Source organism: Microtus oregoni, unplaced genomic scaffold, assembly GCF_018167655.1.
Source record: "Microtus oregoni isolate MIOR12 unplaced genomic scaffold, Mior012 000058F_ref0000040, whole genome shotgun sequence".
Taxonomy (NCBI): domain Eukaryota; kingdom Metazoa; phylum Chordata; class Mammalia; order Rodentia; family Cricetidae; genus Microtus; species Microtus oregoni.
Window position 1 is genome coordinate 1394852 of NW_024543834.1, and position 25258 is coordinate 1420109.

The 25258-nt window shown below is 47.7% G+C and overlaps 2 protein-coding genes across 3 annotated transcripts in view; one reads left to right on the forward strand and one right to left on the reverse strand.

Moving 5' to 3' along the window:
- LOC121438877 (V-type proton ATPase subunit C 2) overlaps nt 1-1683 on the forward strand; it is a 35165-nt gene extending 33482 nt beyond the window's left edge. For both annotated transcript variants that reach the window (XM_041639369.1, XM_041639368.1), the window contains 2 exons: nt 1144-1276; nt 1456-1683. In XM_041639369.1, the coding sequence (XP_041495303.1) occupies nt 1144-1276; nt 1456-1545 (223 nt within the window). In that variant the 3' untranslated portion in view covers nt 1546-1683. The remainder of the gene's footprint in view (nt 1-1143; nt 1277-1455) is intronic.
- A 309-nt stretch (nt 1684-1992) lies between these two features.
- LOC121438876 (protein disulfide-isomerase A6) lies at nt 1993-19401 on the reverse strand. The gene is made up of 13 exons (XM_041639367.1): nt 19309-19401; nt 15639-15780; nt 11798-11855; nt 11259-11385; nt 8875-8981; nt 7690-7820; nt 7336-7450; nt 6530-6670; nt 5802-5886; nt 5626-5698; nt 5176-5334; nt 3178-3274; nt 1993-2429 (listed from the first exon to the last, which is right to left on the reverse strand). Exons 1-13 carry the CDS (start codon nt 19340-19342, stop codon nt 2361-2363), a joined length of 1338 nt encoding a protein of 445 aa, XP_041495301.1. The 5' UTR covers nt 19343-19401; the 3' UTR covers nt 1993-2360.
- Between the last annotated feature and the right edge of the window lie 5857 nt (nt 19402-25258).

The window sequence follows — 25258 nt, forward strand, 5'->3', positions numbered from 1 at the left end:
GTCACCCTGAGGATGGGCAGTTGAACTCACGTCCTGGCAGAATGTTTCTCTGAACTGTCCAGGAGGCTTAGCAGAATTGGTGTCCCTGGCAGAAAAGTTAAAAGATCAGTAGGACTTAGGATGAGATGGCCCTGAGGTGTGGTGGTTCAAGCCTATGATCCTTGCACTTGGTGCGGGGAGGGGGTGCTGAGTGATGTACTTAGTCTCTGGTCAGTGTGAGATAGAAGAGCAAACACTATCTCTGACAATCAACTGGGCTGTCGCTCACCAGGGGCTTGCCTACATGTTATGAGCACCTCACTGGCCAGTATGGCACTTGTCTTGTGGGAGAGCAGGCAGCACAGGGGCCTTTCTGGCCAACAAAAACAGAGCTACCAGAGGCCTCTGCAGACAGACTGGGAAGGGCAGTGCCACATTCCAGGGCTGCTTTGCCCACAGTGAGTGAGGACTGGGAAGGTTCGGGAGTCATTCCTGACATGATGGTGGTAGTCACAGGTCCCAGCTGACTCATTTCCAGAGCAGACTCTAGGTAGGTGATCCTGTTGCTAGACACCCAAGGACACTCGCCTGGGGCACAGTTTGGATGCACTGGCTGGGCATGGCTCAGTGATACACCTCAACAGTGTTCTGGAGTAATGGACATCCCAGGCAGTGACTCTGGAGGAAATGTTTGGGCAGATTTAGTATCTTTTCCATGCACCCAAAAACTGAACAAGAGGCTTGACTATACCTTGACATGGCTAATGCTGTTCTCCTTTAGTGAGCACATAACAGCTGGCACATATAACATTTACGACCTGCAAAGTTCAGATCCACTGCTTGTACAACTAAGTATGCAAGGTAGCCAGGCAGGGCCATGAGCTCTGACCTTCAGAGACGGCTGGCACTGTACTGAGACTTTGGTCCTAGTCTTTGGTCACCATTTTCTAGTTCTTCTTTCCTCCGTTGTCAGTGAGCCATTCGTTCACTTTTTAATCCCACGTGTGCAACACATGTACAAAGGTGTCCAGAGGCCAGAGGCTGTGGGATCCTCTGGAGCTGGAGTTATAGGCAGTTGGGAGCCCCCTGACATGGGCACTGGGCCTTTGACTGTCTTGGCTGGCCTTTACACTAAACACCTACACGGTCGTCTTGTTGGAGCAGGTACGGACTCCCAGTGAACTTCCAGGCTGTGCTCCTGCAGCCCCAGAAAAAGTCAGCCACCAAGCGCCTGAGAGAGGTGCTCAATTCTGTCTTCCGGCATCTAGATGAGGTTGCTGCAGCAAGCTTACTGGATGTAGGTATCATGGGGACTCGAGGGCTCTGCCGCCATAGGGATGTATGATATCACGTACTTTTAAGCAAGGGGGTGGGGGATGGTGGTGGGGCAAATGCACAGGATAGGGCGTGAGGCCAGAACCCAAGGAGCTCCCCCCTTAAAAACAAGAATCATCTTTGCCCTTGCTCCCTTCATAGGCCTCTGTGGAAATCCCTGGACTGCAGCTCAGCAACCAGGACTATTTCCCCTACGTGTACTTCCACATTGACCTCAACCTTCTGGACTAGGTGGCCAGCCTGGTTCACTGCAGCCTCAGACCTTGCTCTAAGCCAGATAACCAAGTCCTGCAGGATCCTGACCCACGAGATACTCACAGACATTAGTTAGAGTGTATTTATTTTTTTAAGTTACAATAAAATGCTCAGTTCTGAGTCTCTTCTTGTGTTCTAACATAACTCTAAACTTTCTCCTAAGCACTTCACATAGAGCGAAAAGCCTGTAACAGGGTAACCCACTAACTAGGCTCTTGTCTTCGTGGGACTTTTAATGGGAAATTAGTGAGAATGTTGACAACCTGAGCCTAATTGTCACCGGTGAACAATTCTCACTTGCTACCAAGTTTTCCAAAAGGTCTTGTCTTCATTTAAAAAACACTGTTTCAGGGAAGTGGTGGTGTTTTCAGGCTAAACATCAGACTCCAATTGTATGATGTGCCACTAATTTCATACATTATCAGCATTGTCCAAAATATCACTTTATTCTTTAATGGAAAAAGCCATTAATATTCAAACAAAGGAAATCACATTTAAAAACCCTATACATAAGAAACAGCCTCCAAGAACAGTCAAGCAGTAGTCAGGAGGGGGGAAAATGTTTTAACAGCCCAGTTTTCTTCAAAATATGCCAAAGAATACAATCCAATTCACGGCTACAATTCATAGAATTCTTCAGTGTTTTCTTGAGACGCTGAGGTTCACTGTTGCAGTGTTTCCAGGGCTGGCAAGTGCTGCTCGGAACGGCCAACAGCAGACACTGACCAGAACCTTCTCTGCTGGAAAACTGCCTGCTCCCAAGAAAGGAAGTCTGAAGGCTGTTGTGGCCCTCACAACTCATCCTTCTCCAGGTCATCGAGCTCCACGTCGCTCAGGTCAATGTCATCCTCCACAGGAAGCTGGGACATAAAGAGATGTTAGAGCCTCAAATGACCAACGGTTTCAACAGAAAAGCAAATTCCAGGATTCCAGATTCCAGCCTGGCTTTTGCACCAATTATAACATGGATGGGAAACCAGAGAACCTGGACAAGGCAGTGGGGGTGGGGGCAGGTGCAGTCTGACAAACGTAGCCTAGGCTGGCTTTGAGATCCTCCCCCCTCAGGGTCCCACAGCTGATTCTACACATGCGCCTCACCTGAGCTTTCTGTCTGAGTTTTTGAAACAGGGCTCCATTCTTTAGCTCAAGTCTGACCTCATTCATGGCAATCCTCCTGCCACAGCCTTTCAAGTGTTGTAGTGTGGAAATTACAGGCATGAAACCAAGTTCTCCTGACCTTTAAATTGTGATTTCCTAAACTCCTAAACATGTTATGTAGGTGTATGAGTATTTGCCTGCATGTATGTCTATGCACCATGTGCACAAAATGCCCAGGGAATCCAGAAGAGGCCACTGGATCCCACAGGTCTGAAGTTGCACATGGCTGTAGGCCATCGTGTGGGTGCTGGGAATTGAACTTGGGTCCTCGGGAAGAGCAGCCAGTCCTCTTAACTGCTGAGCCACCTCTCCAGCCCCAATCATGATTTTAGTACAACTGTCTTTCTCTAAAACCGAAGCCAGCCATGCGTGGTACATGCTGGTTATGGTGGATGCGGTTTCCAGACACAGAGACACAAGCTGGGAGAAGAGCCCCTCAATGCCACTTACCTCACCATCTTTCCCATCCCAGGGCTCTCTGGCAGTGATGGTAGGAAAGGAACCACCTCCCACGGGTGCTGTGGAGCCACGTCCGAAAGACAGTTCCCTTGGAAAAAAAAATACCCAATGTATTTAGATGTACTTCCAATGAGTAAACTGTCGAAATGCAATGTGTCGTGCACCCATGAAGTCAAGCACCACTTCTAAGGTTTTCTTTTTCTTTTTTTAAAAATAAATAAAACATGAGAGGGTGTTTTTAAAATAAGTTCACTCAGCAAAAGCTGCCCATGACCCTTTGCCTGCTAAGCCTATGAGTTGAAAAGCTCATTACTAGTGAGGTGATGCTTTCAGCTAGCCAGCTGGGTGCTGGAGAGGGCAGACGCACCAAGTGTTTGCCAGTAAGGCGTGAACATCTACACTGAAAAATACTACCAGAGAGAATCCTTGATCCTTTGGCCTCTACCAGCTGCTGGATACAGGCATCCACATATCCAGCTCTAACTGGACTTTTGAATGCTGTCTTGTGGAGTGTTTCTGTTGGTGACATTTTGAGACTACTGTAGCCCAAGCTGGTCTTGCACTTCTGGTCCTACTGAGTGTACAGCATGCACCACCGTGTCAGGCTAAAACCTGTCTTTTACATTGGGTTCTTTAGTTTTATGCTATTTATTTTTTGTAGAATACTTTTAAGAAAACCATTACACAAAGAAACAAATTCATTACTAAGCCAGGCACTGGTGGCGCACACCTTTAATCTCAGCACTTGGGAGGCTGAGGCAGGTGGATCTCTGTGAGTTTGAGACCAGCCTGGTCTACAGAGTGAGTTCCAGGAAAGCTAGGGATACAAAGCAATTCCTTACTCTTGTTCTACTTATTCCCGCTTGAGGAACTGTGTAGTTTCTCTTCATGTCTTACTGACATTACAGGACTTACAGGAAGGTTTTCAATGCAACATTCCCCACTGTGATTAAGCACAGCACAACTTGTAGTCTACATGGCTTAAGAACAACAGCCTGAGTGTGGCCCCTGGCCCAGGCACACTTACAGGGCAGTCTCAGCAGAGTGCCAGCCACCGACTTTTGTTATCAAGCAGAAAGTTAAAAACCCTCACTTCACATGGAAGCTGAGAAATTAACAAAAAGGAAGTAGGAAGAGGAAACACAATTGACCTCTCTAGGTCAATGCTTGTATTTGCCCAAGAACTGATGGAATGAGTTTTAGGAAGAGGTGAACAGCAGGGCAGGATGGAGAGCTCTGCAAACTGGCTTAGGAATTAAGAGCCCATCATGTTTGCCTACAGCAGGAGGATCCTCATTTTCACATACATTCCAAAGCTGAGGGTTCTGACCTGAGGTCAGCAATACCAAGTACAACTAAGGGAGGGAACGGTGAGACGCGCACAAGACCTTGGAAGGCCTTGTAGTTAGAGCGAGGCCTGAACACCCGTGCAACAGGACAAGCATGGAAGGGAGAGTGGGACGCCTGCCAGAGGAAAGAGGAATGATTTAAAAGTTCAATTTTACAAACATCCAATTACTGTTATGCTGTTTGTTTGAGACAGGGTTTCCTGTAGCTTTGGAGCCTGTCTTGGAACAAGCTGCTGTAGACCAGACTAGCCTCGAACTCACAGAGATCCGCCTGTCTCTTGCCTCCCAAGTGCTGGGATTAAAGGCATGCGCCACTGCCACCCAGCCAATTACTCTTATGTTTTAAATGCAAACTAGTTCTGCTACTGCCTGGTTGACACATAACAATATAAATCAACAAAACCCAACAAATGAGAAAATAAACAACTAAAAAAATATTACCTGGGGCTGGAGAGATGGCTCAGTGGTTAAGAGCACTGACTGCTCTTCCAGAGGTTGTGAGTTCAATTCCCAGCAACCACATGGTGGCTCACAACCATCTGTAATGAGATCTGGCGCCCTCTTCTGGCATGTGGGCATGCATGGAAGCAGAATGTTGTATGCATAATAAATAAATAAATCTTTAAAAAAAAAATATTACCTGAGAAATTCATTTATGCCTTGTTCACTGAAAGACCCTTTGAGAAGAGCAAACTTCATTTTGCGTGCGTTGATGGCTGCCATAGCAGGGTACCCAAAGCCTCCGATCCCCAGTGCGTTCTCCAGTTCATACTGAGCTCCAGCTTCTGTCCACAGCCACCTGGGAAAGCAGACTGGCATTAGGGTAAGGATGCTTTTTGGATTAGGATCTAAGTTACATCCAAATCTTAGAAAGGAGCGTGGGATGGGCACGTGCTCAGAACCCTACAAGGCTGTCGTCCACTGAGCCACAGATTTCTTGTGCTACCTAAACTTAGGTTATCACGCATATCTCAGGACTGGTAAGTAACAAGCAGACAAACAGGCACACACTGCAAAGAACATTTGAGGCAAGAGGCAGGAAGGTCTGCACCCCGTTCACAGAGGTCAGACTTTGAACTTCAGAACTCACCCCCACATTTTCTTCTTGTATTTGTCAGCCAGTTTCAGGAGAACTTCCAAGTAAGAGTTTCTGCCTGCGGCCCCTGATTTACAGACAAGAACACGGAGGGTGAAATAAAATCAGTTTAGTCAGGAAAGTACTCTGAGCAGCGGCAGCGGCAGCGATGAGACCCAGCCTGTGCTCACCTGTGTCCAGGATGTGGGGCAGCACGGCCACGACACACAGCTGATGCTCCTCACATGTCTTCTTGGCAACGTCCTCGTTGATTATCTGCACCAAGACAGGGCAGTTGTGCAACGCAACACCAGAGATCCCTACATGTCTCCTCACAAAGACATGCCATCTAGAACCCTCTAGAAATGCATGCCATCATTCATTCCTAGGCCACCTTAAGCAGTCTCTAAAACTGCAATGCCCTGGTAAAGCCCGACCTGCCACAGCTGAATAAATAGGTCACATGTCTGTGCACAAGGCATCCACACAGTGCGAGGCTCTTGTCTGTTTTCTCAAAAGCGCACACAAGGCATCCACACAGTGCGAGGCTCTTGTCTGTTTTCTCAAAAGCGCATGAAAGCGGGAGTGATCTCCCCTCTTGGTGCTGCTGTGAGAACTGGAGGCGTCTGCACTGCAGGCCAGAGCCGGGCAGAGCCGGGCAGGGCTCCAACAGCCCAGGTGATGGAATCCACTCAGGTGAGGTTTTGTACAGTATTTTAATCCCCAAAAGTAGTAAATTAAAGAAAGGGAGTAAATCACTGGGGCACATGCCTATAATCTCAGTATTTGTGGGGCAGAAACAGGAAGACTACTGTGAATTCAAGGCTAGTTTGGGCTACACGGTCAAAGCAAAGAGCTCACCCAGATAAAGGGTTCACAGCAGACGGGAGCTTCCTCACCACCAGGGGGAGCACTTTACCTCGAGCAGCTCTGGAGGCGGGGCATTATCCGAGAACAAATCGAGGGCCCTTGACACTATGTCTGATCTTGTCCGCCCACCATCATAGTCTGCAGGAGACTCGCCTTTCTGAAATATCTTGATTGTAGGGAATCCCCTAATCTGTTAAAGTACAGTAACAACCACAATATTTTAAAATGGAAAATTGAATAATAACAATAAACCCACAATCTTTATGGTTTCTAAAACCACTTCACAGACACTTCACTATCACAAAAATATGCTCCAGTCACGCATGGGCACATACCTGTAATTCAAGTTATTCTGGGAGGCTGAAGCAAAGATCACAAGTTGGAGCCACTCTGGGCCACTTAATAAGACACCGCCTCAAAAATAAATACGTAAGTGCTGGGAACTTCGCACCGCGGTGGAGCACTTGCCTAGCATACACCACGGCTTAAATCATCAAAACGGGGGTAGGGGGAGTTCCCAGCTGGAAACCGGTCAGAGTTTCATTACTTGAGGAGTTCAAACCCTGCCCAAGCTCTGGGTATTTAATACAATCCGTATACTCCAGAACAAGAAGATCAATTTTCAAAAGTCAAATGAGAACACCTGTAAAACCTAGGGCAAGCAGAGGCCAAGTGGAATGATGTGCACTAACCCACCAGTCCCGAGTTCCAACTCGACAGCTAGGGACACCATCTCTTCATCTACAAGTGCTTAAATACTTCACTTCCCTGCCTACTTCGAAGGGAGGCCAGGGGTCAAACACTGTTGAAAATCTTGAGTATTTCTCCAAGTAAATGAGTCGTAAACACACTCACCCCGTATCGGCTGGCTAGAACCTGATTCACGGTGGCATCCACAGCTGCCAGCTTCACCTTCCCCTTCGTTTGCTCCTTCACTTCTGTGGCTGCGGCCGCCCACTCTGGCTCCAGGCTACAGAAACCCATTTGAGAAGCACAGTGAGCCCACAGCACAGGTCCTCACACCGACTGAGCTCTACATTCTGGCCTTCACACTTCAAACACATCTCGGTGGCTTCACCAAAGGGATGATGCACCTGTCCCCCAATCTGGACACTATGGCTAGTGTCTGGGAATAGCACAGCTTGGAGCCGGATAACTATTACTGGAAGCACCATGACTGAACACACTTATTTGGTCAAAGGCACTTACTTTTTGCAATGTCCACACCATGGAGCATAAAACTCAACCATCCAAACATCTTCGCTGTCAAGGACATTCTTATCAAAGGTGTCATCCGTCAGCTCTATCACGTCCTTTTTACTTGAACTGTCACCTCTGCCCTGTCACAGCAACAGGAAATGTTAAACGACTACCCGGTCAAAAACGAACACCACTACAGAAGTAATCATCTTACAAGGTAATCAAGGTTTCAATTTGCTCATTAGCAAATAAATGAAAACACTAATGACGGAATGGGAAGCATTCCTTACTATGATTTTTGCTTGGTAGCAGTAACACTTCTTGCTACATTCAGAACAACGTATGATCTGCCTTGAATTCTTCCACCTGCTGTGTTTATGAAGAGCTCAATGCAGGCTCCAGCAGAGCGCTCTGTGCAGACACAACTGTTTCTATGTTCACATTCGCAGTCCAGATCCTTCAAACAGCTGACACCAGTGCTTCGTCTTCCCAGGACTTGACGATAGGCAAGGACTAGGCCATGAGTCTGTACCCTTAGACCTGAATTTTCTTCAGGCAGACCTATGGTGCTGATCACTCTGCTATGCCTGTCGTCAGGTTAATCACCATGGCAGAGGCAAGGCAACGATGTCACCTATGAGTAGGGCTAAGACTAAGTTGGTCTGGCCCTTAGGGCAGAGAGCCATTTTAAAAACAGCTTCATTTCCAAGGGCGAATCACAGTCAAGCTTTGGAGCACAAATCCTAGAACAGGAACTTGTTTCTCTTCCTCTTCCTATTTACCCTGCAGAACTCCCCCCCTACTCCAGACTCTCACAAAAAGAGTCTGGAAAGTGAGTCCAGGACTCTATTCTCCTCTCGGAACTGGGAAGGTCATGAGATCCCAGAGCCTTCTGCCCCCAGCACGGAGCTTCTTCACTGTGTAGTTCCAACTCCCCATTCCAGGCTAGGGTCATTCTCAGACTGTGACTAAGTGGGTCTTGCCATGTAACTCTAAGGATGGCAAGAACAGCTGAGTAGAGTGTACACTCCTGTAATCCCAGAACTCGGGAGGTAGAAATAGAAGAATTTGAGGTCATCCTTGGCCACAAAGAGAATCCAAGTCTAGCCTAGGCTACATGGCACCCTTTGTAAGGAACATACACATTCAGGCAGAAAAACCAAGACACACTAAGTCAGCACCACACAGCCTTACCTGTTTTCCAGAACTGTACCCACCGCTCCGCCCACCAAGGCGATCCTTCACAAGCTGGCGCAAAGCACTGAGGGCAGCGTCTACGATGGCTTCCCCAGTTCTGCCACCTGTGGGACAGCAAGGGACAGGAAGTCTCAGGATGGCCTTCTGCACAAGGGCCGCATAACTCCACATCTGTCAGCAACTGATGGTGATCAGGTCTCACGCACTCACTGTGGCACTCTCCCAGAATGCACTCTGCCCTAGACTCCCCACTCGAAATGCCAGTTTCTTCAATTCCCTGTCCACTGTCTGTAAAAATCACATCTTCTAATGAGAATCTCATGTTACTGAATGGACAATATGAACATGGACGACACGCTTACAGCTAGCTGGTCAGGAAGACAGGAAAACTTCCCAAATACCGGGGAGAAAGTCAACACACCTTTTCTACGACACAGAGAATAGACAGGAGAGTATGGGAAGAGAGGAACACGGGACATGGAGAGTAGACAGAGTGTGTGGGAAGAGAGGACACAGGACACGGAATACATGCCTTGAAGTCACCCTCAAAAGTTGAAAGGCCAAGTTCTAATAGAGCTCCAACATCACATTAGAAGGGAGACACTAGAGGAACCACCTGACATGTGGCTCCTATCTTCTATGGTCCACTCAGCCACAGTCCAAGAATATGATTTGTCTTAGCTCTCTGAAGCGAGACCGCAGTCACTAACTTCCATAGTTCTACTCTACTGTTAGTTACTGTTGGCCTCCGACTGCCTAGCTTATAAAGGACACATGAATAGGGAAAGAAAGCTGCTTTATGGTCATGCACCTACCAAACTGTACGAAGAGAACACTTAGGAAGCGCTCAGTTAACCAAAGGGCCAGACTCAACGTGAGGGCAGCCCTCCATCCCTGCCACAGATAGCGCTATATCCCAGCCAGTGTCCTTGTCCCACCCTATGGAACAGAATGTACCCAAGGAGAACCCCTCTAGGGAAAGAGGGTTGACCCACTCTTCCCACAGCAGGCCATACGCATACAAGCACTATCTATCTCCGGGGTCAATCTGCCTCTTGTAACCACTCAATTCTAGCAGCCTTGCCAATACATGAAGTCCCAGGTGGGCTATGCCCCAAACACCTTATTTAGGGCAGGTGAGATGGCTCAGTAGGTAAAAGTGCTTGGCATCAAGCCGGTCAACCTGAATTCAATTTCTGAGATCCACGTGGTAGAAGGTGAGAGAACTCCTGAAAATGGTTCTATGACTTCATATGAGCACTGAAGTCCATTCATGCCACCAATAAGTAAGTATAATAACAGCCTTATTTACAAATAACCACGACCATAGCAGAATGCTCTAAGTATTCTGTTTTCGTCAAGCAGTGAAACTATAACCAATTATCATTTTGAAGCAAAGACAGACACGCTTACTCTGGAAAACAAAACTCATCACCAAGAAGAAACCAAGCATCCAAGGATTTGTCTCCAAGGATTCTGACTCCCAAGTCTAGAGATTTACCAAGCAGACTATTACCAAGTATGTGTCCCCTACCCTTGGCATGTACTATTTCAATTACATTTTGGTAGCCTGGGCAGACTTCCTGCCCCTTTACAGAAAAGCAGCAAGGCCAGAGCAGTTAAGTGCTGCGTGGACCAGAGGCCCAAGCATGGAGAGGCGGGGCAGTTATAGCAGGCTGTGCCTTGAGTTTACTCTTTAGATTCCACTGCCCTGGGACTTCCCCAGGCCAAGTCTGACTGGGATTCAGCCCACAGGCACTTCTGTTCACATATGCAATTATCAGTTACTTTATGTCATATTTAGCAAATCTTTAACCTTGAATGTACAAACACAGCTCACCAACAGACACGCCAGTCCTATCCCCAGTGGTGCTCTAAAAGCAGTGTGACTAAGATAATATTTAATCCTGGGAATTCAGGGCCGGAATTCTCTAGCTGTCTCCTAATAGACACATACAATTCTCTTATCTCTAGAACTGGGAGAATGCGGAGTACCTATTATCAATAGTTTATGACACTAATAATAGTTTCCCAATCAATGGTGCGTGCGTTAAGGCATAAAGACTATAGGCAAATACTATGTATGTTTTGCCAGTCTCTAGTCTTACAGTGAAGGGAGGAAAACAGATCTTCATCAAATATGAAACAGCTGTAATAGGAAAGGCATGGAGCTAAGTGGGCCCTAAAACCACTCTAAAGAACTGACATTCACGCACACACATGCCTGGACACACCCCCTTACCTACAAGCTAATACTCAAAACCTGGAGGAGGTACTAAGTGCTGTCTGTCAGCACAGATAGCAAGGTCTAGTCCCTGCGGGAGCCAGGCTGACTGGTAACAGACGGACTTGCCTACAGGGGAATGGAGTAGAGTCCTTACCCTGATAATCTTCTGGTTTGTTTTTGTTCGCTCCAAATATCTTGATGGTAGGAAACCCCTGGACACCGTACTGACCGCCCAGGGACTGATGTTTATCTGCGTCTACTGCACCAACTTTGACAACATCCTGAGGAAACACAGACAGGTTACCTCCTCTCCCTACCCTACAGCCCCGTCAGCCTCAAGTACACAAGGTAAAAAGAGCTCAGTGAAGTTACATGGACCACTGAGGAGGTTGGCCTTGAAAGAAGAGCATTTAAGTCGCACAATGGGTGCAAGTCCAGCCAACGCAGAGTATCTCTGGGGGACAACTGGACACCAAAGACTTCAGAACCAGCATGGCTAAGATAATTACATAATTTAGCTTGGAATCAGATGGAATAAAACCAGATGACATGAGAATAGTATCTGTCCCACACCCTTCCCCCACATGGTATTTGGCATCACTCAGGACTTCACCATGCAAATTATCTTCCCAGCATACACTAACCCATCTTCAAATTTAAACACACAGTGAATGGGCCGCCTCAGACACTCACTTTCAACGCAGTGGCTGCTTTTTTCCACTCTGGTGTTAACCTCTGGCAATGACCACACCTGCGAGAGGCAAAACACAAATAAGGTTAACAGTTAAATCCTTTAACCTTCAGTTCATAAAGCAGCCACCAGTGGGGGACCCCACAGGGCCGGGAGCTTGTAAGGTAGACAAGGACCAAGAGGCCCAGTGACTGTACTTAGGGTACTCAGCATCTCATAAATCTAACAACTCCAGCAAACCATAACCGCTCAACAAACAATCACACAGGCAAACCTTTTGCAGGCACTAATTCCGTAAAACCAACCAAAACCTTCTGTAATTCAGGCAGGACAGGACAAACCTGTCAGGACAGTACCTGGGTGGCAGAGGCAGGACCACAAGTTCAAGGCTAGCCTGGTCTACACGGTAAGTTTCAGCACAGCTAAGACAAGCACAGCGAGATCCTCTCTCAAAGGCCAAACAAACACAATGTGCTGTGAACTATAAAACAACATACTGTGTGACAGAAATCAACTTCTACCATCCAGCAAGGTCATGGTAACCGCACCACTCAATCTCACGGCCGTGCAATGCCCACTGTGTGCAGACAGTGTAGTTTACTACCAGGCAGTATGGTAAATATTTTAACAAGGTTTTCCTCGTCTCTTCTACCTGGGGCTCTAAGGACATCACTGGATCTGTGTAAAGCTGAGGACAGAACTTCACTACTCTTTTCACTCTAGAAACAGAGGCTGGCAAATGACGACTCCAGAGCTAGTCTGCCCGCCCCACCATGCTCCCATGAAGACACCACGTAATTAATACTCTAGAGGGACCCGAACTCAGTCCCAACATTTTAAGCAAGGTTATTCTGCAGTAGTGCCTTGAATCGGAGCTTTAACATATTAATACATGCATTTATGTATGCTTCGCTGCTTAGGTGAGACACTTAAAATCCGGAAGTCAAATACTCACAAGGCTTAGGTTTCGGTTTCTATAATAAGACAGGAGGATTCAAATTAAATGGTTAGAGCACACACTGCTTCAATCTGATGTTAGGCCCTATGCACAGACCAAAGTACCACATAAAAATTAATCCATTTTTGCTAGCCTATAATAGAAACTTAGAAGTTCTTTCTATTATAAATGTAAACATCTAGAGTTATAGTGATATTTCACTTATATTTTAATAAATAAATCTTGACTGAAGTTCAGAGAGTAAAACCGTCCCACTGGTCATCCTTAGATGAGGCAGTGGTGACACACACCTTTAATCCCAGCCCTAGAGAGGAATATAAGACGGGAGGAGACAGCTGTCACACACAGTCTCATGAGAGTCCAGGAGACAGATTCGCCATTTCAGAGTGAGGTAGGGGTAAGAGCCAGTGGCTGGCTGTTTTGCTTTTCTGACCTTCAGGCTGAACCCCAATTTCTGTCTCTGGGTTTTTATTCATGGTGTTACACAAAATTGGTGAGATTACTACTACTTAATAGCTTCCATAAATAAAAACCACAGCTATTTTCTTATTATTACAATTGCTGAAGACACTGTAACATCATTTATGTGTACAACATCTTTAGAATTACACAGCTGTTAGACTTGCTGATGCTTCTTGGTATTTATAGTTTAGAAAAGAAATGCAAGATAAGTATCCATAATCCTGAAATTTTAAATCCAGAGGTGGGGATGCAGCTCAGGGCCCAGTGTGAGCATAGTCCTGGTTCAATTCCTAGCACTGCAAAAAGTAAAAAACAAGCAAAACCATCCAGACAGGAAACCTCTGGAGTTTTTGAGTTTTAGAGATGTTCAGTGGGTAAAATCTGTGTAAATACTTCAAAATCTGAAAAACTCCAAATACCTCTGGCCCCAAGCATTGTGGACAGATCCTCAATTTGTACTCTGTCCCTTCCTCTCTTTTTGAGTCTCATGTAGTCCAAAGGTTGACGCTGAACTTAAGATTCTCCCAAGTGAGCCGGGCGGTGGTGGGGCACGCCTTTAATCCCAGCACTCGGGAGGCAGAGGCAGGCGGATCTCTGTGAGTTCGAGGCCAGCCTGGTCTACAAGAGCTAGTTCCAGGACAGGAACCAAAAGCTTCGGAGAAACCCTATCTCGAAAAACCAAAAAAAAAAAAAAAAGATTCTCCCAAGTGTTTTAAAGAAAAGTTTTTGCTATGTAGCCTCGGAACTCCTCACATCTCCTGCCTCAGGTTCTGGAGCGCTAGAGCTAACAGCATGTGCCATTATGCCCTATATCTAAAGCCTTTCCTTTGTCAGGGAACCCATGGTTGTCTCTGGGATGTTAGAAACCAAGCAGAAAAAGGCCGAAAGCGATTGTTCTAATTAGACATTTTCTCAGAACACTACACATAAAACTGCCAGCATAGTCGTTGCCTACCACATCCAGAACCTGCCTTCGAGATCACACCATCTGCTAGGTTTCCTGGGGATGTTTTCTTGTGCTGCAGCTCTCAAAAACAAATGAACTACCCGCGACATAAGAAGCTGAGTGTGCAAAATCGCCTCCCAGAGCCATTTGATAACTTAGCAGCCTGTACGAGTACTATTTGCCAGGCAAATTCGGATGGGCTAACGATGGAAACCAGCAATTAAATTTTAAAATCTTTAGAAGATAATCAAAGCATTGTGCTGGCATGAACGTTAGGACTGACCCTTAGATAATTTCCCAAGAAGCAGTGCTAAGTTTCGAGAACAGTCTCAGCATCCACAACAGAACTTTCAGCGGTCAGCGGGCACATCCTAAAATACACCCACTCAGGACTTCGGGATCCGATAATAAGAATGCCATGAGCCCAGGTCTGTGATCCCGGCTATTTGGGAAGACTAAGGCAAAGCAGACTAAGGCCAGCCTGGGCAACTTGATAAGAGCCTTGTGTCATATCCTGTGATGCTCTCGTAGTCCTGGTTACTGTGCTACTCCGTGCCTGGTTGGTGGCGCTGTGTGGGCAGGCTAGAAGGTGCAGCCTTGCTTGAGGACGTGTATCACCGTGGTGGGCCTTGAGTGTTTCAACTCATGCCACCTCTAGTCAGCTGTCTCTGTCGCTCCAGCACCATGCCTTTGGTCGGCCACCTTGGCTCCACCACTACGGACTCTCCTTTTTGAACCATAAGCCCAAATAAGCTCTTCTGAAAGTTGCCTTGGTTGTGTGTTTTACCACAGCACTAGAAAAGTGACTAAGAATACCCCTTCCGAAGCTGACAAGATGCTGCTCACTTCTGAGCTTAGCTCATCTTCAGCTGCTTGCAGAGGTCTGACGTTGTGCCACTTTACGGCCACCACAGCCCTGCACACTTCCCACTGCTGCGCCTTTGCTTTCCTTTCCAGCACAGGCTTTACCCAGCGCGCAGTGCAGCACTGCATTCTGTGCACGTACGGAAGCCCTGGCCTCGCTCCACCGTGGGTCCCGAGGCTGTAAGAACCTTTTCCCCACAACTGACTCAATCTCTGAGGCTTTCAAGAGACTGACGTGCAGTCCAGTCTCCTCATCTACCACTATTTGGGCATGGTGGCATAGATCCGTAACCTCAGTTCTCAGGATGCTGAGGCAAGAACATATACGTTCAAGGTCAGCCTGGGCTACACAACTCCAGGGTTCCAGACCAACCTAGACCACACAGGACACCTGTACTATGTGCACATAAACACAATTAAAAATAGCTGGGCATGATGGTATAACAACTTTAATCCTGGCACTGGGGAGGCAGAGGCAGGTGGATCTCAGCAAGTTCAAGGCCAGCCTGGTCTATATAATTACAGGTCAGTCGGAGCAAGTGAAGCTACGGCAAAATAAAAGCAAAATCAACCGATCCATCTTTAAAAGGCGTAACTATTTTATAATACGTACCATGGAGCATAAAACTCTACAAGCCACAGGCTATTGCTCTGAATAACTTCTCTGTTGAAATTTGATGGTGTTAACTCGATGACGTCATCACTAGAGGAATACAGACCATTGACTGCCAGAAAGAAGGCACAGCTCACCAGACCTGGACAAATGACAAAACACAACAGTGACAGCACGGCCCACAGTACAGGATCCTCTCCAACCCAAGGACCCTGCTGAGGAGGACAGCCTGGGCCTGCCTCTGCCCTTGGGTCCGTCCTGTTACGGTGCTGGGCATGAAGGGCATGGATCACTCAAAATCATGCCAGTTGCTGCTTCCAATGTCAAATGAAGCGCCTGATTCTTCACAGCTAGAATCTAGGAATCATCCTCATTTTGTAATAAGCAAACACAGGAAGAAAAGACCCATGTATGGTCAATGCAAACACGCCAAGTGGCAGAGTGGCTCTCTAACTCCTGTTTCCAAGCCGTTGGTTATGTATGCCTTGGCATGAATACACAGATACATTATTCAAGAACGCTGCATCTGATGGAATCCAATTTGTTTTTTAAAGATGCGAAAGCAGGGGAGATGGCTCAGTGGATTAAGAGCACTTGCTATGCAAGCATGACGATCCAAGTTTGCACCCTTACTGTTCACATTAAGGGATGAGCACGGCTTTACATGCCTGTAACACCACCATGGGGGGACAGGCGGGGAACGGCAGAAGGATCCTGGAAGCTTGCCGGCCAGCCTCGCTTAAAGGTGAGCCTTTGACTTAGTGACCCTCTCTCACGGGAATGAGGTAGAGTGATAGAGGAAGACACTCAACATGCCCTTTTGGCCTCTGCGTATGCAAGCACAGGCATATACATCTCTACATGCAAGAGAATGTATCACACACTCCCACGTCACAAACACACAACAGAAGGGAACTATAGAGAAAGGAATGGGACCAGAGGGACAGGAAATAGGAAAGGGTAATGGTGTGTGTGTGTGCATGTGTGTATGTGTGAATATGACCAAAGTACATTATGTACATGCATGAAATGTCACAAGGAAACCCACTATTCTATACAGCTAATATATCCAAATATAAATGTCTAAGAAATATATTGCATTTGAATTATAGATGGGGTCAATATTGTAGAAACTTATGAAATAAAAGTGGCCTTTACTAAGAGTGATGTCACACAAACCAAAAAGTATGGACTGAGAGACAATCAACACACTACCAGAGGACAGATAGTCTGAAGCTCGCTACTGCATTTAATGACAAAGTTGTCTGTGAGCACCTGGGCAACTGTACAGTAAAAATAACCAGCAGCTAGTGGGCAGCGGATTGGAGAGAGGAGGCAGTAAGTCCAGACAGCTCTTTCAGTGAGTTTCGTTAGGAGGAATTGGGGCGAGCAAGCCCGTGTAGAATAGAGGGGAGCTTCGGTGTGGAGATGGGACCGATCTGTGCAGACCTATGTGCACAGCGGGAGAGGCGAAGGACAATGAAGATCTCAACAAAATGTCCCAAGTCAGGATGGGAATCCAGAGTCGGTGGGGGTGGGGATGGGGGTGGGGGTGGGGATGGGGCTCTCTGGAAGGCCTCCATCTAATTCACAGAGTGGGACAGGATGAGTACAATTCTAAATGCCGGCTCAGTCAGTGGGGCTGGTCCCTCAAGCTACTATCCACTATGGAAGCCATCAGTCACATCAGCCACATGTCATTACCCCAAACTGAAAGGTTCTCCAAGGGTAAAACAAAACAAAACAAAAACCAAACATACTGGATTCCAAAAAGTTGGAGAGAAAATAGAAACAAATTTTATTAATATTTTCATACTGAGCATGTGCTGAAATCATGATGGGTTAGGTACAGATCAGTGGGGCTTAGTGACAGGATGCGTCCTGTAAAGTATGCATGCAGCCGATCTCATCACTGCGACAAAGCCACAAATAGGGACATCTAGGACATCATTAGGGCGTACAATCCAATGGGGTTGCCACCATAAATGAGGTCATTACGTAAAATTAACTCAAAGTGCCCTCACCTCTTCCGCTTTAGTGTGGCACCTAGGAAATTTAGGATTACATTACATAGAGCATTCGCATCATTGTGTTTCTATTGGATGGTGCTGTTCAGCCAAGGGACTCGTAGAGCTTGTCGCAAGAGTGCTGGGATTAAAGCCGTGTCCAGTGAGTTCTACTCCTTTATAAGAAGTTTATCTTGTTTATGAAACTGTTATGAATTCATACTTGCTTGATACACTAATGTCTTACGAAAATTTCAGAACTGGAGAAAAAAAAATCAGAAGTTATGGAAACTCTGTACACAAAGTCATATGGACAATGACCTCCAACACACTAGAACCTTGCTGTAATCTATTTCTGACTGGTGGTCACTCTAAGTTTTTTAAGGTGTTTAGGTCTTAGATCTTTGATAAGTTGTTTCAATCGGCTAGCCATCTGTTAAGGCAAGCTCTTTAGAGAACTAGGCAAAAGTGTACAGACAAAAGACTGAACCACAAATTGCCCATGCAAAAGAAATGCCTCCCTCCCTGAGGCATGGAGTCACTACCCATCCCTGTGGATGCCTGCCCAAATGGCCAAGAGAAGCAGAACCTTCCAATTCTTCCTCAGTCTACCCAACTGATGGCTTTGGAGATCTTGGGATCTACCAGGTCAGGATCAAACACACTGTCCCCTCATATCTGCTCTCCCAGCATCACCCCCCTCCTCGGGTGGGGCCGAGTAGGTCAATGCTGACCCATCAAGTTGCGCTGGGCCACTCTACAGTGACTATGAGCACCACCGGGAAACAGAACACCCGGGGTCCACACTCCATGCGTGCAGATGGTTTGGCCATCTGTGGCTTCCCATTCAATCTCCGCAGCCGTTAAGGGTGTTAGAAATTCACACCTGTAATATTTCTGCCTGGCACCCGCCTGCAGCAGGGTGTCCAAAAGAGGGCTGACTACCTGATTAAAATAATGAGCTAATTGATAGGCTCACTTTCCCAGCCACTCACGGGGAAAGCTAGAGATTAAATCTTTTCCCTCTCATCTGCTCTCTACGGTAACCCAGCAAGTACTTCTTAAACATGTACTACCGCTCATAGGGTGAGGACAGTTGAAAGAAGAAAAAAATAAAAAGAACACTGGCAGAGAGGTGAGAAAACACGCTGCCGGTCACAGACAGTAAATGAAAGAGGAGGGAGTGCAGGGACCTGTCTTACTTTCTTTCCAGTCATGATCTAGGCTGCGTTAAGTACTGTCTAAAGACTCTAGGGCCGTGAACAAAGCCAGCCGAGGAAGGAGGGGACCCCAAAATTCACCCACTGGGTCGCTAACCATCACTCCGGGGCACCTAGGCGGACGTTCAAAGGCATGCGGTGAGGCCTCCCTTGGAAGGCACTGCCCACCTTCAGTCCGCATCTCAGGTCAGACCTCTACGACACGCGCCCAAAAGTGAAGGCTGAGCTGGACTGGTGGTGGCCGGCGCTCGAGGTGAGCAGAAGCAGTGAGTCCCCGACTCCCCGGGGCCTCCTGCAGAGGGCCCGGCTGGGCCTCCCCCTCCCCGCTGGCCAAGAAGTCCCCAAGCCGGGCCGGCACCCCGTTCCCTCCACTCGGGCCTGCTCCGCGGCCCCGGACTCTCCGGCCAACCCCAGCCCGGCCTCCGCTCGCAGGGCCGCGCTTACCGAGCTCCAGGCGAGCCATGCCGAGAAGCCGCATTCTGTCCGCGCCGCCGCCGCTTCGGCTCTGCCGCGCCCACGTCCCGCCCTCGGCTTCTAGCGGGCGGTGCGCCGGCGCGCGGGGGCGGGCCGGAAGGGCTCGCCGCGCCGTGGCCGCCGCTCATTGGTCTCTGTGGACTTCGCTCGCGTGCACGGCCAATGGGAAGCGGCCGGGTAGAGGTTACCGGTTTGGGTCCCCACCCCCACCCCCCGTGGGGCCAGGGACCAGCCGAGGAGCGGAGCGGGATGGGGCGGGGTCAGGATGGGCGGGGGATGAAGGGGCGGGTCCAGTGGACGTCGGGCTACGTCCTGCGAGTTCCCCTTGTCTCCTTAAGTTTTCCTGGGTTAACCGAAGACTCCAAGGCTGAGGTCTTCATTTCTCCCAGTCCCTTATTCTCTTTCCTCTTTGCCTCCCTCGTGGCCCCTTCCAGTTCTCACTCTTTGACCTGTCTCTTTCTGTTGGGACAATAGCCGCGGGTCTTCAAGTGTGTTTACGACCTTATTAAATGTCATATTTATTCCTTTGTATGCGGACTGAGTATCCAGTGAAACCCATTTGCCGAGCTTACTCGGTACATAGCATCATTCCACACTTCTTTATTTTGTTAAAGTGACTTCAAAGCCTTGTTCACTCACGTGACCCCCGTGACCCTCAGAGCTTAAAGAGCAGGGTTCTTCGGTCTTGGCGGTGGGGGATGGGAACTAAACGGTATCACCTGGCCGAGAGAGCGCTCAACAGTATTTACAAAGGTGTTTTAAGGCTAACAGAGTAAGACAACTAAAAATAATGACTGGGGACGCCGCTCTGTTTGTAGAGCTCTTGCCTAGTATGCACGAAGCCTGGGGTGACCTGGGCCGCCACAGAAACATCGTGACTGTGCTTGGCTAGTTTTATAGCAATTTGACTCAAGCTAGAATTATCTGAAAGGAGGGAGTCTCAATTGAGGAAATGCTTCCCTAAGATCCATCTGTAGGGCGTTTTTTTCGTTAGTGATTGAGGAGGTTCATCCCTGGGCTGGTGATCCTGAGTTCTATAAGAGAGTAAGCTAACCAAGCCGTGAGGAAAAAGCCACTAAGCAGTACCCCTCTGTGGCCTCTGTCAACTAGACACGAACAAGAGGAAGGGGGGACCTCCAGGAATTGCTTCCATCAATGTGGCCCAATGGGTATGTCTGTGTGGGTATTTTTTGTTTGTTTGTTTGTTTTTGGATTGGTTGATTGATAATCCATGGTGGAGGACCCAGCCCACCACTGGACAGGAGGTCCTAGTCTGTTTAAGAAAGGTAACTGAACATGAGCTAGGAGGCAAGCCAGGAGGCAGGGTTCCCTTGGGGTCTCTGCTTCAGTTTCGGCTTCCAGGTTCCTGCCCTTGTCTTTTGATGATGGACTCTAACCCAAGTTAACTCTTTCCATTCCACACTGCCTTTGGTCAGTGTTTTTATCACAGTAGAAAACAAACTAAGATGACGGGACTGTGCTAGGTACTGCTGGAGGCACAACCAGCCACCGGCCTGGGAGCACTCAGCCGACACAGAGGTCAGGGAGACAAAGGCACAGTGTGCTTCTGTGTTCTTGGGTTCCGCTTCAATGAAGACCCTGGTACCGTGGAACCCAGCATTAATCTTTCTGTTTGCTTGTTTTTGCTTCTTCACTGTGGTAAAATGTACACACGATTTGCTGCTTTGTAGTGAAATTTCACTTGAAATAAAGCTCGCCTGAAGATCAGAGAGTAAGACAGCCCCACTGGTCAGCCTTACAGACTAGGCAGTGGTAACACATACCTTTAATCCCAGTAGCTACACTAGTTGCCATAGAAACTGGGAGGTGCATGCCTTTAATCCCAGCCCTAGAGAGGATTATAAAATGGGAAGAGACAGCTCTCAGGCTCAGTCTTATTCTGAGATTCCTGGAAGCAGGATCACCATTTTCGGAGTGAGGTCGAGGTAAGAGCCAGTGGCTGGCTGTTTGGTTCTTCTGATCTTCAGGCTGAACCCCAATCTCTCTCTCTGAGTTCTTTATTAATCGTGCTTCACTGCTTTGCATTTTCTCACAGGGCTGAGTGTCAGACCCAAGGCCTCACATGCGCGAGAACACTCCGCCGCTGAGCTACGCCCCCAGCTCCTCACTTACAGCGGTCTGTGGCCATCACCAGTATCCACACCCAGATTTCTTGTCATTCTAAACCGAAATTCTGCCTCTAAGAACTTAACATTCCTCCCTCTCCCGCGTCCCTGGTCAGCATACTTTCCAGCTTCTAAAACGTAAGTGCTTTGTCATTTCTATCCTTTATCGTCTGTCTACCACATACAGCATGGTGTATGTATGCCGCCGTATGCGCTTTCAAAGTCCCTCCATGTTGTAGTGTGTGTTAGATTTTCATTTCTCCTTAAGGCTGAATGATTTCCCATTGCAGGAATGGATGTTTTCTTTACCCATTCCTCTGTTGACAGATATCTCTTTGTTTTTTCTTTCCTTTCTTGTTAATACTGTAAGAAGCATTGATAGTATCTTCAGTTCTTAGGGACTATAGCTAGGAGGGCAATTGCAGGTGCCTGTGTAATTGTGGTAATTTGGTGATTTACCTGAGGGGAATTGTTACAATGTGTTTCACAGGAGCCCCCCCCCCCCATGCTCCTGCTCCTGATGGGTAATTTGCATCCTGCTCGGCTCTAGTTCTATTAATGTGAGCCCAAGTCAGGTGTGAGGCCTCCAAGCCCAATCAGAAGCAGTGCATGGCGGCTGGACTGTGGGTGCTCTTCCCCACAGTGTAGATCAGCAGTACTCTGAGAGGGGCTCCTTTGTCCTGAGGCCTGTGGTGTCCTGTGGAGCAGGGTGGAAGCTTGGCTATAAGAGACAAAGGGCATGGGAGAGCAACAACCTGCCATTGGAGTAATCCCCAAAGTTCAGCTCCCTACTTACTGCGGCAAACCCCAGCCCATCCTGACCAGTGTTACATCTGAGCGCTGTGGCTCTGGGATACTGGATGCATTTTTTTCCCCTATTCTTGTTTTCTTAAGTATAACAGAGACATGATGATCCCTTCCCAGTAGAGTTGGTTCTTTCACTCAGCACAGACTTTCTGAATGCCTACAGTGTGTACAACTGTGCCCAGCACCGTGTGCTTGGCCCCATGAACCTCACAAATAGGACCCATGGAGCTGTAGCTCAGCTGGCGGAGCGCTTTGCCTCACGTGCAAGGAGGTCCTGGGTTTGATTTCCAGTACCACATAAACAGGCATGAAACATATTAAAAGCCATTTTCTAAAATGAATATTCATTTATGGATATTGGTTGATAAACAGTGATGTTTATAGTACTGTTTGTTGTCTGGGTCAATTGGAGTCAGTGATTTAATCCCTCGTAACATTGTTAAAGATTTCTGTGAGGATTTTGTTCCTTCGTGTGATGCTCTCTGTGCTGTTTAATATAGACACAGAGTGAATGCATTTCATGCATGAATTCAACTTCCTTTCTCTACTTATATACAGGATTTATATTTATAGATTTATATACAGGATTTCCTGCATAGGGAATGGTGCCACCCACAGTGGGCATGTCTTCCTACATCAGAGAACAGAGTCAAGATAACCTCCTAGATAGGTCCGCAGACCGCCTTGATCCAGACAGTACCTCACTGAGACTCCCTTCTCCCTTTAGATTGTGTCACTTTGATAATTTGCCCATCACAGAAGGAGACGAGAAGGAATTCATGGTGAGGGTTTCTTTTGTATCCATAGTCAAAGTCTCTTTTATACTTCAGCTTTTAGATTCAAAGACCTTGTTTAAGAAGAACCGGAGTAGAAACTTTTGATTTCTTTTGCGTTTCCAGTAGCATCTAGATCAGTGATTCTCAACCTTCCTCATGCTGTGACCCTTGAATACAGTTCCTCATGTTGTGGGGACCCCCAATCATAAAAGTATTTCCATCGCTACTTCTTAACTGTATTGCACTACTGTTATGCATCATAATGTAAATATCTGATATGCAGGATATCTGATATACTACCCCTGTGAAAGGGTTGGTCAACCCAGAAGGGGTCACGACCCACAGGTTGACAGTCACTGACTTGACCCACAGCTGGTGCAGAACAGCCAATGTGTCCCATTCAGCCACTTCTGTCATAATTTAATGCGAGCCCTCTGCCTGGGTAGCCACTTGTCAGTGGCCCCAGGCTGGGGATTTGCATGTGTCTTCCTTCATTGCCTAGGGTTGTGAGGTGTTGCCAGCACTGGGTCTCTTAAGCTGAAGTGCAAACAGTCTGTCACGCATGAGGCGTCTCCTTGCCAATGGCCTGTGGATGGGCAGGAAGATGAGACGGAGACTGTGTGGGCCTTTCGCCATTGTACTCCACCAGCCTGCTGATGGGCCAGGGAAGCCACCCAAGTGCCCGTCAACAGCGATCATAGAAAGTGTGAACCTTTGAGTCGCTGAGTTGGCTGACCAAGTTTGGTGGTTTGAATAAGAATGCCACCCCCATCCTATCTTTGACTGCTTGGCCACTAGGGAGTGGTACTCTTTGAAGAGGGCACCAGATCTCATTACAGACAGGTGTGAGCCACCATGTGGTAGCTAGGAGTTGAGCCCAGGTCCTTTGGAAGAGCAGCCAGTATGCTTAACCGCTGAGCCATCTCTCCAGCTTGGCGCTATTTGAAAGTATTAGGAGGTGTAGCCTTGTTGGAGGAAGTATGTCACTAAGGATGGGCTTTGAGGTTTCAAAAAGCCCATTCCAAGCCCAGAGTCTCTCTCTTCCTGCTGCCTGAGGGTCCAGATGTAGAGCTCTTAGCTCCTTCTCCAGCACCTTGTCTGTGTGCTGCTGTATTACCCCCCATGATGGTAATGGGCTAAACCTCTGAGCTGTTAGCCAGCCCCGGTTAAATGCTTTGTTTCTTCAGAGTTGCTGAGGTCATGGTGTCTCTTCACAGCAATCAAACACTGACTAGGACACCAAGCTAAGGTCTTACACCATGGAGAGCCCTCGAGGGGACTGCATTGTGGGACAGGCTACCACCTTAAGACTCTTTTCCTTTGTCCAGGGCCTCCATTCATTCCAGCCCCATAGAAAGCACAGGGTTTGTTGGCCCTGAACTTCTTGTTCTTACTGGGCCATGGACTCTGAGGATGATGGACAAGAGTACCTTCTATGTTGGCTGGGGAAGCAGGAGACAGACCAGACATCCTTCCTCTCTGGGGGCGAATGAACTCATCCAGGGGCCTGACAGAAAAAGAGCTTAGCTAGATCCTTCGAGTATATGTTTCCGGTGCTGACTTTCTTCCTTGTCTTAGGATCCCCAGGGGCTGCAGATTTTCTAGGTCTCAGCTTCCATAGCTGCCAAATATGTACTGTAATAATTGTACCCTATCTGTGAGGGTATTAAAAAACTTGAAATTGTTCACGGACCAAACCTCTTCATAGTGCCCTCTGGAGTAATAGCAGGTTCTGAGGCCAAAGAAAAATGATAATATCTGTGTAGTATTAGGACCCACAGGGCTGCGTCCCCAGCACCCTGGCCGCCGGCTAGCTTTACCCGAAATAACAACACACAAACTGTATTCTTTTAAACACTGCTTGGCCTTATATCTAGCCTCTTCTCTGCTAACTCTCGCACCTGGACTAGCCCATTTCTAATATTCTGTGTAGCACCCCAAGGAGCGCCTACCGGGAAGATTCTAGCCCACATTCATCCTGGCAGCTTGCGTCTGCCTCAGAGAGCATAGCTATCGCGTCTGCCCGGGAGAGGGGAGCATGGCGTCTCTGAGCTCACTTCCTCTTCCTCCCAGCATTCTGTTCTGTTTACTCCACCCACCTATGTTCTAACCTATCAGGACAAGCAGTTTCTTTATTTAATTAACCAATGACCTTCCTCCATCATATCTGTAATGCGCTGTTTAAGTTGTACAGGTGTGTGTACCCATGAA